This window comes from Scyliorhinus canicula, chromosome 10 (genome assembly GCF_902713615.1).
Source record: "Scyliorhinus canicula chromosome 10, sScyCan1.1, whole genome shotgun sequence".
Lineage (NCBI taxonomy): Eukaryota > Metazoa > Chordata > Chondrichthyes > Carcharhiniformes > Scyliorhinidae > Scyliorhinus > Scyliorhinus canicula.
In genome coordinates, this window is record NC_052155.1 from 189,500,261 (window position 1) to 189,521,738 (window position 21,478).

General features: G+C 51.1%; 1 protein-coding gene across 3 annotated transcripts in view; it reads right to left on the reverse strand.

The window, feature by feature from the left end:
- LOC119972863 (septin-7) overlaps positions 1 to 21,478 on the reverse strand; it is a 224,269-nt gene that overhangs the window by 171,303 nt on the left and 31,488 nt on the right. Inside the window, exon 1 of one of the 3 annotated variants that reach the window (XM_038810374.1) lies at positions 6,789 to 6,903. The exons of the other annotated variants lie outside the window; for them this stretch is intronic. Coding sequence (XP_038666302.1) covers positions 6,789 to 6,837 — 49 coding nt within the window. The 5' untranslated portion in view covers positions 6,838 to 6,903. Of the gene's footprint in view, positions 1 to 6,788; positions 6,904 to 21,478 lie in introns of those variants that run through there. 3 annotated transcript variants of the gene reach the window in all.

The window sequence follows — 21,478 nt, forward strand, 5'->3', positions numbered from 1 at the left end:
CCCTTATATCAATGCCCTGTTCAACAAATATTCAGTAAGATTCAACAACCTCATTCTCCAATCACTTTGTGATATACAATAGATGTTTAATTGGATTAAACTGCATACCACAGTCAATTTCCATTTAAATCCAGTCACAGAAATGCCTCTCAAACTAGCGTGGTCAGATGTTATCAAACGGCTTATCCAATCACTATTTGTTGATGTACCATTTGTCAATGTACTCTGTCGATTATTCTTTTTGTCTACTATGTACATACTGTGTACATTTCCTTGGCTGCAGAAGAATACTTTTCACTGTTCTTCGGTGCATGTGACAATAAATATCAATCAATAAATCAATAATCCCATTTTCCAGCACTCGGTCCGTAGCCTTGTATGCGATGGTGCTTCATGTGCTCATCTAAATACTTCTTAAATGTTGTGAGGGTTCCTGCCTCCACCACCCTTTCAGGCAGAGAGTTCCAGATTCCCATCCCCCTCTGGATGAAAAGGTATTTCCTTAAATCCCTTCGAAATCCATTCCTTATCTTAAATCAGTGCCCCTGGTTATTGACCCCTCTAAGGGGAAAAGTTTCTTCCTATCTACCCTTTCTAGATCCTTCATAATTTTGTACACCTCAATGAGATCCCCCTCAGCCTTCTCTACTCAAAAGCCTTACTGAAATCCATATAAACGACATCAACTGCACTGTCCTCATCCACACATCGTCACCTCAAAAATTTCAGTCAAATTTGTTATACATAGAATCCCTATAGTGCAGGAGACCATTCAGTCCATAGAGTCTGTACCAACCCTCTGAAAGAACACCCCACTTAGCCCACTCCCCCGCCCTATTCCTGTAACCCCACCGAACCTGCACATCCCTGGACACTAAGGAGTACTTATCATGGCCAATTCACCTAACCTGTAGATCTTTGGACTGATCACCCCTTGACAAAGCCATGCTGACTATCCTTGACTAATCCTTGCCTTCCCAAGTGGAAATTAATTCTGTCCACAAGAATGTTTTCCAATAATTTCCCTACCACTGATTTTAGACACTGGTCTGTAATTACCCGGTTCTTCCCTACTTCCCTTGTTGAATAATGGTACCCATTAGCTGTCCTCCAGCCCTCTGGCACCTCACCTGAGGCCAGTGGATTTGAAAATTAACGTCAGACCCCTGCAATCTCCTCTCTTGCCTCACAGCAGTCGAGAATACAGCTCATCTGGGTCTGGGGATTTATCTACTTTTAAGTTTATAACTTCTTCACACTCTATGCTAATCCCCAACAGGCTTCACTCTAAACCCATGCTTTAACCAAACTGAACGTGTCAGACTGTCACTAAGCAACTGAAAGGAAATATTTAATCTGTCAAGCCGGCTATTCTTCCAGGGTGTAAAATATAAACCAAAGTTAGTTAGCTCATATAACTCAAGGTAACTCCAACCAAAAAAAATCCCAAAAATCATTGGGAAATTTTCAATTTCCACCAGTCAATGGGAAATTTAGTACCTTCCAGATAGTCAATCCTAATTGCAGCAAATCAGCGAGACAATTGATCATATTTTACTGTACTAATTGCATTTATTCCAGCTTTATACCACAAACAAGCTCCCATGTGGTTCACAAAAGACTTCAAACAGATGTCATACATTGGTTTCATAGGGGGCGGCACAGTGCAGTGATTAGCACTGCTGCCTCATGGCGCCGAGGACCCGGGTTCGATCCCGGCCCCAGTAACTGTGTGTGGTGTTTGCACATTCTCCCCGTGTCTGCGTGGGTCACACCCATATAACCCAAAAATGTGCACGCTAAATTGCCCCTCAATTTGAAAAAAAGAATGGGTACTCAATTTTCTTTTTTTAATATTTTGGTTTCACGCATGGCCTGCCAACTGACCTATCAAAACACGACACAACTATAGCGCCTTTAACATTAATGAAACTACACTCAATTTTAAGATACACAATACCTCATTAGCTTAATTAGAATAACAGTCAATGTATGTATTACTTCCCTTCTAATACCAGTTACATACCAAGTATGCATAAATGAATGAACACTTAACTGGCTTTCAGCACCAACATAATACACTCCATACCAGTGTACGATATTAAACTCGGGTTTCCCCCAACGTTCACATGACATTATTGAAATAGCAAATAACTCACCCAGTGTGCCGGCCAATATTTTTCTTTCCATCACCAAAGGCCTGGTCATTCACCTCACTGTACTTTTACAAGAGCTTAGGCTCCTCTTTTAACTTCAATAATCACTGATAGGCTGGAATCTAGATTTCATCTGACAAGGGAGTCCTTGCGCCAACAAACAAGATGGCTAAAATGCAGATACTGCATTCTCCAGCAGAGATTTCCTTCACTAAGTGTCCAAGCTTTAGTTTTAACAAGCACTTCAGATAATGGAACCTGCAGCAAAAAATGAATTTCAACCTGCATTATGTTACTGCTGAGCCTCAACAGTCCAAATGCCAATCGGAAAGAAACTGGCCTTGGAGGGTGTATTTAAGCCAATTCAATTCTAGCGGCTTGTAAATCTCACATCAGTAGGGCAGCACGGTAGCATCATGGTTAGCACAATTGCTTCACAGTTCCAGGGTCCCAGGTTCGATTCCCGGCTTGGATCGCTGTCTGTGCGGAGTCTGCACATTCTCCCCGTGTCTGCGTGGGTTTCCTCCGGGTGCTCCGGTTTCCTCCCACAGTCCAAAGGTGTGCAGGTTAGGTGGATTGGCCATGCTAAATTGCTCTTAGTGTCCAAAATTGCCCTAAGTGTTGGGTGGGGTTACTGGGTTATGAGGATAGGGTGGAGGTGTGGCTTGGGTAGGGTGCTCTTTCAAAGTGCCGGAGCAGACTCGATGGGCCGAATGGCCTCCTTCTGCACTGCAAATGCTATGAATTCAATTAAAAGCACGAGAATCAAAGAGTGGAAAAATAAAATACTTTAGAAAGGTATTGTGCAACTTAACTGCTCATCCAATAGACATCACTTGCACTTACTTCCTGCACTTGATCCAGGTCTACGTGGGTTTTCGAAAAAAAAATGCCAAACTCAAAAAAAAAAGACCGAAATTAAAAACATGATCATTGCAGGATACATTTTGCCACATCCTTACACACTTCAAATACAGATAGCCACAGAGGAATGCGAAGCCAACAAAAAAAAAAGGCATTTGGTGAGGGTCAGAAATCTGACGCTCTTGCAAACCCTAACATAAATGTTGTGTCAATGTGTGCAACTACGTGAACTGGTATCACATCCTGTTCAATTCAACTAAAACAAAAAACCCACATCCACCGGTGAATCTAAGTTACATGCACTGCAACCAGCTAGCTCCATTTTGAATACTAAAATGCTCACTATAATCTGTAGACGGTGATATGGACTTGAAATGTTAACTCTGCTTCTCGCTCCACAGATGCAGCTAGACCTGCTGAGTTTATCCAGCATTTTCTGTTTTCATTTCAGATTCTCAGCATCCATATTTGTAACCACAATTTAATGTCTGCCTTCTATAGTTTGTACTTATTAAAAGAGTTTTTCATGTTTTGCATCCAAAGTACAATTTATCGTGAAAAAATAAATGCAATCACTGAAGTGATTTCAATTATTGTTACGGTTTGAATTCAATTCCATACAAACAGCACCGCCTGTAAACTCAAGTGTTTCCTTATTCCAAATACAATGACTAATTCATAAATTCGTCAACTTTAAAATCTCCCTTTTTCCAAGTCTATCATTTTGACTATCTGTGCTATGTACAAGAAAGGTTTTATGAATTCAACCACATGTTGATTTAATTAATGTTAAAGTCGGGGGACCAGTACGTATCTATGCTTAGAGTTAGAATGACAAAATATTGGTCCAATAAATGAATTGTTAAACAAATGACCTGCATGGCCTGCAAGCTGAATAAAGTTCAACTCAAAGAGACTAGGGGGGAAAAAAGCAAGTAGCTACGTTAGCATGGTAAGAGATTGCTTCTAGAGATAGGTGAACAGAAGGAAGTCATGTGGCTTGCTTTGTCTGAGACATTTAGCTGAGGTTTCACTGCTCTGCAAATCTCCACCTCCATAGAAGCCAGCATTTATAATTTATATTGCTTGAGGGGGAGGACATGGAATAGAGTTTAGAAATATATTTTGTGGATTCAATGATTATGGATCACCATGCAATAAATCTAACTTTTCATAAAATGTTAAGCATTAATACGTCAAGATACCATAACACTCAATATACACCATCTTTCAAGGAGTTTATTTAAAGAGTTTAGTGGAAATGGTAGTTTGAAATACCACAGCCAGAAGAAATCTTTGTGGGTGACAGGACACGATGATAGTTAATAAGCATAGCACATCCTTTGTTTTACAAATGGAGGCAAGTAAATTATGCTAAACCTTTAAATTGCCAGGTAGGCCTCAGCTGGAGTACTGGGGTCAGGATTACTATACTGGAGAAAAGATGGCAAGCATAGAGATTTAATAGAGTGATAGCAGGAATGAAGGGCTTCAGACGTGCAGACAGACTGAAGAAGCATCTCATCCTAAAGCTCAGTTGTATGCCTTTGATAGGCTAAATAAGGAGGAACTACTTCTGCTGGCAGAAAAGTCAGTAACCAGAGAATACCGATTTAAGAAATTAGCATAAGAATGGGAGGTGGGGACTGTTATTTACACCACAAGTTATGATCTGGAATGTGTTGCCCAAGTGGGAAATGGAAGCAGATTTAATAATAACTTTCAAAAGATAATTGGATAAATACTTGGAAGTATTTGCACAGCTACAGGGAACAAACAGTGGGAATGAGATAAATTCCATTGTTCTTTCAAAGGCCTAGCGGAGAGAGACATGATGAACCAAGTGGCCTCTTTCTGTGCTGCTGTGCTTTCAGCCTCTTGACAAAATTACATAACCAGCTTTGACAAAGAGTCATTCCGACTCAAAGAATCCCTACAATGAAGGAGGAGGCCACCATTGAGTCTGCGGCCCACCTCCCCGCCCCATCCGCATAACCCCTCAACCTAACCTACACATCCCTGGACACTAAGGGGCAATTTACCATGGCCAATCCACCTAACCGTTGGACTGTGGGAGGAAACCGGAGCAGCCGGAGGAAACCAATGCAGACACGGGGAGAACGTGCAGACTCCACACAGTCACCCGAGGCCGGAATTGAACCCAGGTCCCTGGCGCTGTGAGGCTATCAGTGCTATCACTGTGCCACCCATAAAATGGTAAGCTCCCTTCTCTCTCCACATATGCTGTCAGATCTGCTGAGATTGTCCAGTATTTTCTGTTTTTGTTTGTGATAAAATTGCATGTCTGCTGACCCCAAATACCATTTGGCTTTGGGCAGCTGAAAGAAATTGACAATGGCTGAAGATGCTTAGTTTGTCATGGATAAATAAGACATCTGATCACAACCTGGAAGACCACCAGCCATGCTGTAAAATGACTAACTCAGTTACATTCTAACCCATGGGTTAGTTACTGTACAACCAGAAATAAATATTTTCACAACAAGTTATGTGATACTTTACAAACACCCACAACAAATGAAGTTGGTTCGGACATATCCTGGTTGGAAAATGCTTCCTTAAAACTGAAGGGAGAGGAAATGGTGGTGAGGGTGCCGTCAAAGAGGCAGCACAGGCAGGATGGGCGGAAGGGCCTCATTCCACAGTGAAGATTCCAATGCTGAACAACCACTCTGCACAAGAGCTCCTGGATCCCGGGGCAGGGAGAGAGACCGGGGCCCGGGGCAGGGAGAGAGACAGGGGGCAGGGCGAGAGACCGGGGGCCCGGGGCAGGGCGAGAGACCGGGGGCCCGGGGACAGGGCGAGAGACCGGGGGCCCGGGGACAGGGCGAGGGCCCGGGGACAGGGCGAGAGACCGGGGGCCCGGGGCAGGACGGGGGACCGGGGGCCCGGGGACAGGGCGAGAGACCGGGGGCCCGGGGACAGGGCGAGAGACCGGGGGCCCGGGGCAGGACGGGGGACCGGGGGCCCGGGGCAGGACGGGGGACCGGGGGCCCGGGCGAGAGACCGGGGGCCCGGGGCAGGACGGGGGACCGGGGCCCGGGGACAGGGCGAGAAGCGGGGGGACCGGGGACAGGGCGGGGGACCGGGGACAGGGCGGGGGACCGGGGCCTGGGACCGGGGCCGGGCGAGAAGCGGGGGACCGGGGACAGGGCGGGGACCGGGGGCCTGGGGCGGGGGACCGGGGCCCGGGGCCGGGCGAGAAGCGGGGGACCGGGGACAGGGCGGGGGCCCGGGGACAGGGCGGGGGCCCGGGGACAGGGCGAGAGACCGGGGGCCCGGGGACAGGGCGAGAGACCGGGGGCCCGGGACAGGGCCGGGGGAACCGGGGACAGGGCCGGGGACCGGGCCGGGGGACCGGGGACAGGGCGGGGGACCGGGGACAGGGCGGGGGACCGGGGACAGGGGGGACCGGGGACAGGGCGGGGGTCGGGACAGGGCGGCGCCCGGGACCGGGGCCCCGGACAGGACGGGACCCCGGGAGGGTGGTGCAGGGGAGGCCGGGGATCAGGGTGGGTCCCGATCCCAGCTCAGGCCCGTTAACGATGCGGCGAAGTAACTGGGCCCATTTGACAGACAGGCGGCCGGGCCCGTCCCGCCCGACCCTCCCGCCGGGCCCCCGCCCGGTACCCTCCGCCCCACCCCGGCCTCAACCCATTGATCAGCGGGCCGGGAGCTCCGACCCCTCGGAGGGAGCTGGGCTGGGCCCCCGGTGCCGCTGCTCCCGCCCCGCGCTCTCTCACTCACCCATGCCGCCGGCTGAAACCCTCTCACAGCCCGACATTCTGCTCTCCATCCCCCGCCCGGCCGGCCCGCCAAACCTCGCGAGGGAGGGGGGGGGGGCGGGACTAGACGGCGCCGCGGGGCCGCCTGGGAAGTGTAGTCCGCCGCGGCCGGGCGGCTACTGCCGCGGCCACGTGATCCCCGGGGCGGCGGACTACAGCTCCCGGCAGCCCGCGCGCCCTGCCGCCCGCCCAATCCGGTCGTCCGTCTCTTCTCCAGAGCGGGTGAGGAGCATGGCGGCGGCGGCGGCGGCGGCGGCGGTAGGGCCAGTGGCTGCTGCTGCTGCTCTCACAGCCCGCAGTCTCACATCCAATCCCGTCTCACATCCACTCCTCAGAGTGAGAGTAAAACCTACATTCATATAGCGCCTGCCACCACCTCAGGGCGCCTCACAGCCCGACACAGGCAGTGGACTCCCCGCTGTGACATGGGGAACATTGCAGCCAATTTACTGACAGCAAGCTCCCACAGACAGCCGTGTGAGGAAAGGAAAATTATTGGTGAGACTGGAGGGACTAAAATCCTACCGAACTGTGGAGTTGCCCCTGAGGGTTCGGACGATGATAGCTGCAGGGGAAGTGCCGGTGGTTTTCCGGGAGTGCTCCCATTAAATTGGCAGAGGGAATGTTACACTGCTTTTCAGGGAGGGTGACTCCGAGTCCAGAGTGTCGGCAGATCCGGGAGCTCAGGGGGGAAGAGAGGCCGACATTTTGGCCTTTACCTCCCTGGTGGCCCGGAGACGGATTTTGCTGGGATGGAGGGACTCGGAGCCTCCAAAGTCGGGGGGGTGTGGGTCACTGACATGGCAGCGTTTCTTAGGCTAGAGAAGATTAAGTTCGCTTTAAGGGGTTCATTTCAGGGGTTTGCTTGGAGGTGGCAGCAGTTCATCGACCGGGGGGGGGGGGGGGGGGGATGCGGGGGGGGGGGGATGCGGGGGGGGGGGGGGGGGATGCGGGGGGTGGGGGGGGGGGATGCGGGGGGGTGGGAGCGGGGGGGGATGGGGGGGTGGGAGCGGGGGGGGGGGGGGGAGCGGGGGGGGGGAGGGGGGGGGGGAGCGGATGGGGGGGGTGGGAGAGGGTGGGGGGGGTGGGGGGCGGGGGGGTGGGGGGTGGGGGGGGGGGGGGGGGGGGTGGGGAGCGGGGGGGGGGGGTGGGGGGTGGGAGCGGGGGGGGATGGGGGGGTGGAGGGGGGGGGGGAGGGGGGGGTGGGAGCGGGGGGGGGGATGGGGGGGGGGGAGCGGGGGGGGGGGGGGGGATGGGGCGGGGGGGGGAAGGGGAGCGGGGGGGGGAAGCGGGGGGGGGGGGGGAAAGCGGGCGGGGGGGGGGAGGAAGCGGGGGGGGGGGGGGGGGGGGGAAGCGGGGGGGGGGGGAAGCGGGGGGGGGGGGAGGGAGGGGGGGGGGGGGGAGGCGGGGGGGGAAGCGGGCGGGGGGGGGGGAAGCGGGGGGGGGGAAGGGGGGGGGGAAGCCGGGGGGGGGTGGGAGCTGGGGGGGGGGGATGGGGAGCGGATGTGGGGGGGATGGGGAGCGGATGTGGGGGGGATGGGGAGCGGATGGGGGGGATGGGAGCGGATGGGGGGGGGGATGGGGAGGGAGGTGGGGGGGAGGGGGAGCGGATGTGGGGGGGGGGGGAGCGGATGTGGGGGGTGGGAGGGATGTGGGGGGGGGTGGGAGCGAGTGGGGGGGTGGGGGGGGGGGGGGGGGGGGGGGGGGGTGGGGGGGGGTGGGAGCGGGGGGGGGGTGGGAGCGGGGGGGGGGTGGGAGCGATGGGGGGGGGGGTGGGAGCGGTTGGGGGGGGGGTGGGAGCGGGGAGGGGGGGGGGGAGCGGGGAGGGGGGGGGGGTGGGAGCGGGGAGGGGGGGGGTGGGAGCGGGGAGGGGGGGGGTGGGAGGGGGAGGGGGGGTGGGAGGGGGAGGGGGGGGGGGGAGCGGGGAGGGGGGGGTGGGAGCGGGGAGGGGGGGGGGTGGGAGCGGGGAGGGGGGGTGGGAGCGGGGAGGGGGCGGGTGGGAGCGGGGAGGGGGGGGTGGGAGCGGGGAGGGGGGGGAGCGGGGAGGGGGGGGTGGGAGCGGGGAGGGGGGGGGGGGGGGTGGAGAGCGGGGGGGGGGGGGTGGGAGCGGGGGGGGGGGGGGGGTGGGAGCGGGGGGAGGGGGGGGGTGGGAGGGGGAGGGGGGGGGTGGGAGCGGGGAGGGGGGGGGTGGGAGGGGGAGGGGGGTGGGGAGGGGGAGGGGGGGGGGGAGCGGGAGGGGGGGGTGGGAGCGGGGAGGGGGGGGTGGAGCGGGGAGGGGGGGGTGGGAGCGGGGAGGGGGGGGGGTGGGAGGGGGAGGGGGGGGTGGGAGCGGGGAGGGGGGGTGGGAGCGGGGAGGGGGGGGGCGAGCGGTGAGGGGGGGGGGAGCGGGGAGGGGGGGGAGCGGTGAGGGGGGGGGAGCGGGGAGGGGGGGGTGGGAGCGGGGGGGGGGGGGGTGGGAGCGGGGAGGGGGGGGGGGGGGGATGGGAGTGGGGGGGGTGGGAGTGGGGGGTTGTTGGGGGGATGGGGGTGTGGTGGGGGGGGATGGGGGTGTGGTGGGGGGGGGGATGGGGTGTGGTGGGGGGGGATGGGGGTGTGGTGGGGGGGGGGATGGGGGTGTGGTGGGGGGGGGGATGGGGGTGTGGTGGGGGGGGATGGGAGGGAGAATGGGGGGGGATGGGGAGGGAGAACGGGGGGGATGGGGAGGGAGCGGGGGGGGATGGGGAGGGAGCGGGGGGGGGATGGGGAGGGAGCGGGAGGGGGCAAGGGGGAGGAGGGGGAGCGAGAGGAGGAGGAGGGGCGGAGGAGGAGGAGGGGGGAGGAGGAGGAGGGGGGGAGGGGCGGAGGAGGAGGGGGGGAGGGGGAGGGTGGGAGTGAGAGCGAGGGGGGAGGGAGAGCGGGGAGGCATGGAAGTGAAGAAGAAGGGCTGGGAATTTAATATATGGTTAGGGTGGGGGAAGTTGGGTATGTTATTGTGAGGTTTTTGTGTGTGTTAGACTGCTCTGTTTAGAATGTTAAAATTATAAATGCCTCAATAAAAAATTTCTAAAAAAAAACTATGCACTTGAAGCACAGTATGATGAGAACAAGTCAACATTGTTTGACTAAGGGGAATCCTATTTTATAAATTTACTGGAGGTTTTTTTGAGGATGTAACTGGGAGGGTAGATAAGGGGGAGCCAGTAGATATTGTATACCTGAAATTCAACAAGGCATTTGATAAGGTGCCACATAAAAGGATAATAAGCATGTCGGAGTTGGGGTACTATTTTAGCATGTGGAGAGGATTGGTTTATGTATAAGCAGAGAGGGCATGAACGGGCTTGTTTTCAAGTTGGCAGATTGTGAACAGTGGAGTGCCATAAGGATCAGTGCTGAGGTCTCAGCTATTTACAATCTATAAATTATTCAGATAAAGACACAGAGTAATGTATTAAGGTTTGCTGATGATATCAAACTAGGGAAGTTAAGCTTTGTGGAGGAGTTGGGGGGTGCTGCAAAGAGATTTGGAGGGGGGGGCTGCAAAGAGATTTGGACAGGTAAAATTAATGGCCAGTGAGATAGCAGTGAGAGTATATTATAGGGAAGTGTGTAGGTGTTCACTTTGGTCATAAGAATAGAAAAGTAGAATACTTTTTAAAAGTGTAAAACTTATAAGTTTCTTTTCAAAAAGATGAGGGTGCGCTTGTACAAGGAATGCAGAAAGTTAGCATGCAGGTGCAGCAAGCATTTAGAACTGTTGGCCTTTATTACAAGGGATTGGACTGTAAGAATAAATAAGTCTTGATACAATTGCACAGGGTTTTGGTGAGACTACATCTGGAACACTGCAGTTTTGGTCTCTCTCGCTCTCTGTTGCTACTGCTCTCTCTGTTGCTGCTGTCTCTATCTTGCTGCTGCTGCTCTCTCTCTCTCTGTTGCCGCTGCTGCTCTCACTCTGTTGCTGCTCTCGCTCTCTCTCTCTGTTGCTGCTGCTGCTCTCTGTCTCTCTGTTGCTGCTGTTGCTGCTCTCTCTGTTGCTGCTGCTGCTCTCTGTCTCTGTTGCTCTCTCTCTGCTGCTGCTGCTCTCTCTCTCTCTGTTCCTGCTGCTCTCTCCCTCTGCCGCTGCGCGCTCTCTCTCTGTTGTTGCTGCTGCTCTCTCTCTCTCTCTCTGTGGCTGCTGCTCAGTTTGCTGTGTTCCCAGTGCTGCTGAGCTGCCTGGAGGAAGGAGAAGTGAGGGAAGGAACGAGTGAGGAGAGAGGGGCAAGAAGAAGGCGACCTCAACACCGAGGTGGGAGCAGAGCCCTATGGACTGCCTGTTTGCTGGGCCCCTCCGAGTTCAGGGCCCTGCTCGGTCTGGTTCTCCCAATCATCAATATCTGCCTTCATCAAGGTTGAAGCCTTCCTTCTTCCATCAGGTGTGCTTGTTCCAGGGCAGGGGGATCCAGTGGACCGTGTGTTTGCTGAGCCCCAGTCGGGCTGAAGACCTCGTACATCAGTGGCTTCTTTTGGCAGTGAGGGCATCAGATCCCATTGGCCGTTCCAGGGTGGGAGCACGGACCATGGGCGGGATTCTCCGATAATGGGGCTAAGTGTTGATGCCGTCGTAAATGGCAGAGCGTTTTACGACGGCGTCAGCTGACCCCTTGGAGCAGCGATCCTGCACCGCACAGGGGGCCAGTATGGCACTGGAGTGCTTCATACAGCTGTAGCTGCCGATACGGGCGGCAGCACGGGCGGCAGCGCGGGTCCGTGTATGGGTTGCCTTCTCCGCGCAGGCCTCTGGGCAACATGGCGGAGCCTTACAGGGCCTGCCGTGGAGGAACATAGGCCCAACCTGCCCGGGATCAGCCCGCCCACCAATCGATAGGCCCCGATCGCGGGCCTGGCCACCGTGGAGGCCTCCCCCAGAGTCGGATTCCCCCTCCCCCACATCATGACAGCCCCCGCAGCATGAACACCGAGGTCCCGCCCCGTGTTTTCGCTGAGCACTACTTGGGCGGAGGACCTTGCAAACCAGCACCTACATACATCGGTGTGGTCGTCCTACAAGGGTGGGAGCACAGACCGTGTTTTTGCTGGGCCTCCTCACGGGCTGAAGATCTGCTTGTGCTCAACTCCAGCCTCATAGGATTCCCGCAGCCTCAGGCACCAATCCATCCACGGTGCCCCACCCTCCTGTACTGCTATTCTCCTCCTCCCACTGTGTCCCCTGCTCTCTCTTCCCTTCCTTTCCTCATTCCTCCGCATATCTTCCGATGGGGAGTGTACATTGTTCCACCTCGCTCTTCTCCTAACCGCCCTCCCCACCCCCCCCCCCCCCCCCCCCCCGTCTATTTTCCATATCTAAAAATCTACTAATAGACATTAAATGAGATCTTATTGTTTGTAGGGCTAAAAGCTGGTTTAAAAAATAATCGCATCCTTTAGCACCGTGTCCTGAGGAGCCCTTATTTAAGCATTTCAATTTATTCTGCTCTAATAGGGGCCTCACGGTAGCATGGTGGTTAGCATCAATGCTTCATAGCTCCAGGGTCCCAGGTTCGATTCCCGGCTGGGTCACTGTCTGTGTGGAGTCTGCACGTCCTCCCTGTGTGTGCGTGGGTTTCCTCTGGGTGCTCCGGTTTCCTCCCACAGTCCAAAGATGTGCGGGTTAGGTGGATTGGCCATGCTAAATTGCCCGTAGTGTAAGGTTAATGGGGGGATTGTTGGGTTAAGGGTATACAGGTTACGTGGGTTTAAGTAGGGTGATCATTGCTCGGCACAACATCAAGGGCCAAAGGGCCTGTTCTGTGCTGTACTGTTCTATTCTATTCTATTCTATTCTATAATCGCAGGACATCTCAATTGAATGGGAGAGTCATCTCAATGATGAAGTCAGGTCTGTGATGAACTCAATCTCATCTCAATGATGAACATGCAGGCCTAAAGGGGAGAGTGAAACAACGCGGCCCCAAAACCCCTCTGCATAGCTTACTCCTAGCAAATGTCCAATCTCTGATAAACAAGCCAGACGAACTTAAAGCCAGACTCACCTTTCAAAGAGACTGCTGTGTACTCTGTTTCACGGAGATATGGCTCACTCCTGCTTCACTGGACTGTGCCCTACAACCAGAGGGCTTCTCAATCCACAGAACGGACCGTACAGCGGCCTCAGGCAAGGCTAGGGGAGGTGGAGTCTGCCTCCTAATCAACACCTCCTGGTGCCTGGATGTAGCAACACTGGCGAGTTTCTGCTCCCCGGACCTAGAATACCTGACGCTAAAATGCCGACCCTACTACCTTCCGCGGGAGTTCAGCTCCGTTATCCTCACGGCAGTTTACATCCCACCCCATGCAAATGTGAAAATCGCACTGGACGAAATATTCACCACCACAAATAGCCTTGAAACGAAACAACTCGAGGCCTTGTTCATTGTAGCTGGGGACTTCAATCAGGCCAAGCTCAAGAGCGTACTACCAAGTTACCACCAACACGTCACCTGTTCCACCAGAGGCCCAAACATCCTGGACCACTGCTACACAAATATCAAACATGCCTACCGCTCTACCGCCCGCCGACACTTTGGCAGATCTGACCACAAGGCTGTGATCCTGCCGCTGGCTTATAAATAAAAACTGAAGCGGGAGAATCCGTCAAAGAAAGTTGTGCATTGTTGGTCTGAGGAATCGGATGATCTCCTGCGAGACTGCTTAGAGTCAGTGGATTGGTCAGTATTTAAAAACTCTGCGGCCAGCCTGAATGAGTACGCCACGACAGTAACTGACTTCATTAGTAAGTGTGTAGGAGACTGTGTGCCAAAGAAGCAAATCCGCGTGTTTCCCAACCGGAAACCCTGGATGAACAGGGATATCCACTGCTTGCTGAAGCATTCAATTCAGGCGACCCTGAGACGGCACGTGGTGCAGTGGTTAGCACTGGGACTGCGGCGCTGAGAACCCAGGTTCGAATCCCGGCTCTGGGTCACTGCCGTGTGGAGTTTGCACATTCTCACCATGTCCGCCTGGGTTTCATCCCCACAACCCAAAGATGTGCAGGTTAGGTGGATTGGCCACGCTAAATTGTCTCTTAATTGGAAAAAAAATAATTAGGTACTCTACATTAAATTTTTCAATAAGTCAGGCGACCCTGACCTGTACAAGAAAGCCAGATATGATCTAAGGAAATCCATCAAAGATGCCAAAAGACAGTACCAAGCTCGTGTCCCTAGGCTAGCCACACGGACCCCCGCCGACTATGGCAAGGTCTGCAAGACATAACAGGCTACAAGGTGAAGGCATGTAAAATCGCCGGCTCCAACGCACCCCTCCCTGACGAGTTCAATGCATTCCATGCCCGCTTTGAGCAAGAGGTCAGCGAGAGCACGCCCTCTACCCTGGAAGCCGCGGATGAACTTGTATCTGAGATCATCATTGCCGACGTCAGAGCAGCCTTCTCGAAGGTCAACCCACGGAAAGCCACTGGCCCGGATGAGCACTCGGATCTTGCGCGGATCAGCTGGCAACGGTATTCGCAGATATCTTCAACCTCCCTTTACAACAATCTGAGGTCCCTATCTGCTTCAAGAAGACGACCATCATCCCTGTACCAAAGAAAAGCCAAGCCGCGTGCCTTAATGACTATCGTCCAGTGGCTCTGACATCCATCATCATGAAGTGCTTCGACAGGTTAGTCATGGCACGAATCAACTCCAGCCTCACGGATTGCCTTGATCCACTACAGTTCGCCTACCGCTGCAACAGGTCCACCGCAGACGCCATCTCCATGGCCCTGATCCCTACCCTGGAACACCTAGATAACAAAGACACTTATGTCAGACTCCTATTTATTGACTACAGCTCAGCCTTCAACACTATTATTCCCACAAAACCCATCTCCAAACTCCGTGGCCTGGGCCTTGGCTCCTCCCTCTGCAACTGGATCCTGAACTCCCTAACCCACAGACCACAATCAGTAAGTATAGGCAACAACACCTCCTCCACGATCATCCTCAACACCGGTGCCCCACAAGGCTGTGTCCTCAGCCCCCTGCTGTACTCCTTATACACCTATGACTGTGGCCAAATTCCCCTCCAACTCAATTTTCAAATTTGCTGATGACACCACCATAGTGGGTCGGATTTCAAACAATGATGAGACAGAGTACAGGAATGAGATAGAGAATCTGGTGAACTGGTGCGACGACAATAATCTCTCCCTCAATGTCAGCAAAACGAAGGAGATTGTCATTGACCTCAGGAAGCGTAGAGAACATGCCCCTGTCTACATCAAAGGGAGCGAAGTAGAAAGGGTCGAGAGCTTCAAGTTATTAGGTGTCCAGATCACCAACAACCTGTCCTGGTCCCCCCATGCCGATACTATAGTTAAGAAAGCCCACCAACGACTACTTTCAAATCAAATCAAATCAAATCAGGTAAGCAGGATACATTTTACCTGCAAATGCATCAAAATTCCTCTGTATTGTTGTGACAAAGGTTACTTTCATTTTTGACCCTTTTTTTGCTAGAAGACTCGGACACTAAGTGCTGGCATAATCCCAGACTCAGTGTGTTCTGGGGGTCTAATTGATATCTATACCAATATCACCCATAATCTGGTGCACAAACTGGCCACATTCTGCTCCAGAGCTGAGCATGACATGAGATGTTAGCATCTGGAGCAGGCTATTCAAGACCAGGGAATGCGCAATCAGTAGCTTCATGCTGAAGGAGTCCTGTGGGATGGCGATCATAAACATGATAGGATTTCACATTCAGTTCGAAGGGGAGATGCGTGGTTCCAAGATTAGTGTTTTAAGGCGAAATGAAGGCCATTATAAGGGTATGAAGTCAGTGTTGGCTGACGTGAACTGGGAAACAAGGTTAAAAGATAAGATGGTAGAGATGCAGTGGCAGACTTTTAAGTAGATATTTAATCAATCTCAGCGAAAAAATAATCCCTGTGAGAAAGAAGGCTACATGTAAAGGATGCATCATCTATGGCTAAAAAAGGAAGGAAAAACTAGTATTAAATTGAAAGAAGCACTATACAAATCTCCAAAGCTTAGTGGTAGATCAGAAGATTAGTCAGATTTTAAGACCCAATAAAGAATTACTAAAACCATTAAAGAAGGAAAAAGCTGAGTATGAGTAAAAGCTAGTTATTAACAGACAGTAATGCTGCCTCACTGCGCTGAGGTCCCAGGTTCGATCCCAGTCCCGGGTCACTGTCCGTATGGAGTTTGCACATTCTCCCCGTGTCTGCGTGGGTTTCACCCCCACAACCCCCAATATGCAGGGTAGGTGGATTGGCCACGCTAAATTGCCCCTTAATTGGAAAAAAGGATTGGATACTCTAAATTTACAAAACACAAAGTAACAGACAGTAAGAGTTTGAAAATGAGCCGGGGAAATTGAGAATGAAAAATATGAAAGTGGTGGAGGCATTAAACAGGTATTTTCTGTCGTCACTGTAGAAATTTTTCCAAATGTACTTGGAAATTAAGAGGTGAAAGGGATGGAGGACCTTAAAAAAGAATCACCTTCTCTCGGAAAAAGGCACTGCGAAAACTATTCGACCAAAGGACTGCCAAGTCCCCAGGACCAGGTGACCTATGTCTTCTGGTTATAAAAGAAGTGGCTGCACAAATAGTAGAAGCATTGGTTGCATGGTTAAAAATCTTTAGATTCTGGAAGGATTCCTGCAGATTGGAAGGAAGGCAAATGTAGCATTTCAATTCTCTAGGTAGGGTGCTCTTTCAGAGGGTTGGTGCAGACTCAATGGGCCGAATGGTCTACACTGTAGAGATTCTACAGGGTAGTAGGGAGATAGAAAACGGGAAACAATAGGCCAGTTAGCCTAACATCTCACAGGGAAATTGCTAGAATCATTCTTAAGGAGGCTTTTACAGGTTACTTGGAAAATAATAATGGGATCAGGCAGAATTGTGAAAGGGAAACCGCTGCAGTGCAGAGAAACATCCTGCTATTCTGCAGTACTTTGCCAGGTTGTTTTACCTCGGCGAGATTCTCTCCGTCGAGCTGATGCATGCCAGCAGGAAAGGCTCCGCGCAGATCTGAGTGCCATTTTGTCCGACAGTTCTAATTGTCCTCCCCTCACCCTTTCAGGACCCCACCCCCATTTGTGACTCCCCTCTCACCCCCCCCCCCCCCCAACCGTCCCTGGGGAGCTCCCTGACCCCCCCCCCCAACTTGGCAATGCCCCTCCCTCAGGCCCGATCCCTGGCAGTGCCAACCTGGCTCTCGGGCACCTTGCCACTGACAGCCTAGCACTCTGACTGTGCCGCACTGACTCCACTGGTGGTGCCCGGGTGTCAGTGCCCAGGTGCCAGAGTGAGAGCCAGGGTACCACCCTGCCCTGTTCCTGACAGCCCGGGGTTCTCCAATAGCCTGGGGGAGATCCCCCCCCCCCCCCCCCCCCCCCCGAGGTGCCCTTTCTCCACCTTCGTGGATAGTGAGTCCCTAGCACCGGGCAATTCCGGAGAACTGCTCCGGCTCATGCCCAGTGAGGGAGAGATACAGACAGCGATGTAATCTCACGCGATGTTTCAAACGTCGCCAAACCTGAGAGATCTTTATTGGCGAGATTCAGCGGTCTCGTCGCGTCACCAAGTCGGGTGTGGCGAGGCCGCTAAATCGCGTCCATTAACTCATCATCGTGTTTCTGTTGGGGGGACCTTGCTGTGTCCAAATTTACTTTTTGTGTTTTCCAAATTCGAACTCAGGTTTAAAATGACCTGATTGACTGTAAAATACTTTGTCATGCGGTTGAAAGCCACTATATAGAACATAGAACATTACAGCACAGTACAGGCCCTTCGGCCCTCGATGTTGCGCCGACCTGTGAAACCCCTCTAAAGCCCATCTACACTATTCCCTTATCGTCCATATGTCTATCCAATGACCATTTGAATGCGTTTAGTGTTGGCGAGTCCACTACTGTTGCAGGCAGGGCATTCCACGCCCTTACTACTCTCTGAGTAAAGAACCTACCTCTGACATCTGTCCTATATCTATCTCCCCTCAATTTAAAGCTATGTCCCCTCGTGCTAGACATCACCATCCGAGGAAAAAAGCTCTCACTGTCCACCCTATCTAATCCTCTGATCATCTTGTATGCCTCAATTAAGTCACCTCTTAACCTTCTTCTCTAACTATATAACTATATAAAGGCAATTCCATTTTCTGAATTAATTTTGCATTACTATTAGTTGTTGATACTTTTAGTAATTAGTTATTATATTAGTTATGCTGTTCCCTGTTTAATTAGGAAGAGTGCTGCCAATATTTGCAAACCTATGGGAAAGTCCGGGATCCTGCAGATAAATTGATATTCCCAGTACTCCACAGGTATATTCTTGTCCAATTCAAATGTTCAGAATTTCCAAGCCATGCTTTCTCCTGTTAATGGGTGGGACTATTCTGTCTTTTGTCAGCATAAGCACAACAGTGCAGCGCAAAATCTCATCCACTGTGACAAGCCCACTCCACTTCCTCCGTCCTTGAAGAGAGTCCTTTGCAGAGCATTGGCAGGTTTCCTGACACGGTAGAAATCAGATGTGCTGATGTTGCCCTGCCTCTTGATGCTGTTGGATTTAGTCTTGGTCTTTATATCAGTCTGTATGGCGGAGGAATCAGCATGGACTTCATGGCCTATACCAGGCCTATTTTTGTCAGTACCTCTGCCATCAATAATCTAATAAATGTGGCCCATGGGTTTTTGTTCTTCGATCTGGAAATCAAATACCAACCAGTAAACATTTCCATACAGTTGGATGCCTCCTCTTTCCTATTAATACCTCTTATTTGTACAATCCATCGCTCTTCCCTGGCTCTGTGCCTTAACAAGATATTTGTGCTTCACATATGATTGCCTCAAGTTACAGAGTGTCATTGGTAATGGCTGTATGACAGGAAAATTGGGTAGATTTTTTTATTGTCAATTAAATTTTCAGATATTTCAGTAATAACAATTATCTTTGTTGTTCAATGATTAGGCAAATTGTGTTCAGTTTTGTGGAATAAATATAACATTCTGCAGCATGTTAGCATTAAAACAATATAAATCATATTTACAGTCTGTGTTTGCTCCAATGGTAGATTTTCCCTTTATTCCTCTTTGTCTGATGTTTTAACCCTGTGTGTCTGGTACTCCTCTGCTTGCTGTTATCTCCAATGTCTCCTAATAATGAATAACCAGTATGTGTGCAAGTATTATGGATGATATTATACAGATATTATCCCTCTGCAGCTGTCTGAAATGACCCATTGAAATAAAAGTTGAGTGCACCCAGAACCTCTGTAGCATCTGTAGAGCTGTGCAGTCAAATTGACTGTGGCTGCAAGTGTTCATGCAATAGCTACTATAGCTCCTGACAGCCTCAGTAACAACAACTTACAGAGCACTTTTAACATGATAAAACCCGCCATAGTATTTCACAGGAGCGATCAAGTGAAGGTTGACACCGAACTTCATGAGATATGAGGACATGTGACCAAAAGCTTGATCAAAAAGCTACGTTTTAAAGGAAGAGAGGGAGAGGGGGAACTTTAAGGAGGAAACCCCAGAGTTTCAGGTCCATGTAGCTGAAAACATAGTTACCAATCATGGAAAAACTAAATGAGTGAATGTGCAAGAGGCAGAACTGGAGGAGCACAGATATCTTGGTTATTGGTCTTCCAATTCACAGCTTCTCACTTGTTCTTCATAGGCTCTGTGTTGCTTGTGGGGTGCAGAAATGCTGTAAGATGTTGCCTCATTCTCCTTTTATCCATCATCTTCTCTTTGGCCACCATGATAATTGCACACAGAGGGACTGACGTTCCTCTTCCTGAGAAACCCACACTGGGGGGAAGGAAGTCAAAATAGAACATCTTAGTGACTCGGTTGTCTCATTTTCAAGTGGCTTATAAAATTCCTGGAATTCACACTCTCCAAAATGAAGCAAGATCTATAATTTGTGCTCTTATTAAACTGGCAATGATTGGCAATTCAAGAATGCTCCGAATCTTGCTGCCATATCTTTACTTTGGCTGCATTGCATGCATAACAGGGCAAGTAACACCCAAAACATACAGCATGCTTAACACTTGACAGCCTTTCAAGCTGGGCTTGATGCCATTGTCTCCAGCCAATGCAGCATTAGAATTCAGCAAAACGCCGTCAACTGATCCATTTTCCAAATCACTGATGCAATTGCTGTGCTTCATAGTCATCAAATACAGATGAAGGGAAAACAAAATCATTCCTTGCCCATAGTTTGCACAAACATTTCTCACTGGGAAGGGGATTGTGTTGCTTCATCCACTTGCACATCAAAACTTTTAAAATATGTTGTGACAAGAACACTCAAATTTCCTGTGTCACTTACTCTCTAGTCTGTCTAGCTATTTTTATGTTAAAATTGAGTTGAAACATTCCATTTGAACATTCTTTCAAAAGACGTGTATCGGGCTTTGACTATGGGAGAAAACCATTGTAAAAGAGTCAATATATTCCTAGAAATGGGGGATTTCCATTTTGTCCGACAGTAAGGTCAGGCAAAAAAGCGAGGTTATTATTGTGTTATCAAGTACTTACAGCACAGAAACAGGCCATTTAGATCTATACTCATACATGTGTCTATCTGGCTTTCTCTTAAATGCACCTACACTGTTGGCCTCATTTACTCCTTCTGGTAGCGAGTTTCACATCAATCCCTGGCTAAAGAAGTTTTTGCTAAATTCCCGATTGGATTTATTAGTAGCTGTTTAATATTTATAGATTCAGGTACTCGTCTCACGTCAAAGTGGAAACATCTTTCACCAAACCCTTTCAAATCCTTAAGACCTTCACCAGTGCCTCATCAAAAACCTTTCAGAAATGCAAATATTTTATATCCACTATATTATATTTATCATAGAATAGAAACATAGAATGGCCCAGCATGTCAGAGCCAGGTCTCTGCACAGCAGTTTCGCTAATCCCACTACTTTGTCTTTTCTCCATACCCCTGCATTTTTTCTCTGCAGGTAACTTATTCAAATCCCATTTGAAAGGCATGTTTGAATTGGCCTCCACTGCACTCTCAGATATGAGAGGGCAATACAGGGGCTGTTTAGCACAGGGCTAAATCACTGTCTTTGAAAGTAGACCAAAGCAGGCCAGCAGCATGGTTCAATTCCTGTACCAGCCTCCCCGAACAGGCACCGGAATGTGGTGACTAGGGGCTTTTCACAGTAACTTCATTTAAAGCCTACTTGTGACAATAAGCAATTTTCATTTCACATTGTGTGCCAGTTCATAACCACTTCTGTTTTAAATCCAGCATTCCTTATGCCTCATTAACCACCTTCTCGATGTTCTCTGCTGCCTTCACATCTACCCCCAGATCTTGCAATTCCTGCACCCACTTTAGAATTGCAATTTTTATTTCATATTGCTTTATCCAGTCATTCCTACCAAAACTTACCACCTCACACTTCCCTGTGTTAAGCTTCATTTGCCACATATCCACCCACCGGCCTGAGTCACTCCTCTTGAAATTTATCACTATCCTGTTAATAGTTCACAATACTTGCAACTTCTGTATCATCAGCGGCTTATGAAATTGTACCTTGTGCACCAAAGTCTATGCCATTATTTTAGATAATACAGAAAAGTAGTGGTCCTAGTACCGACCCCTTGGAAACCCCCAC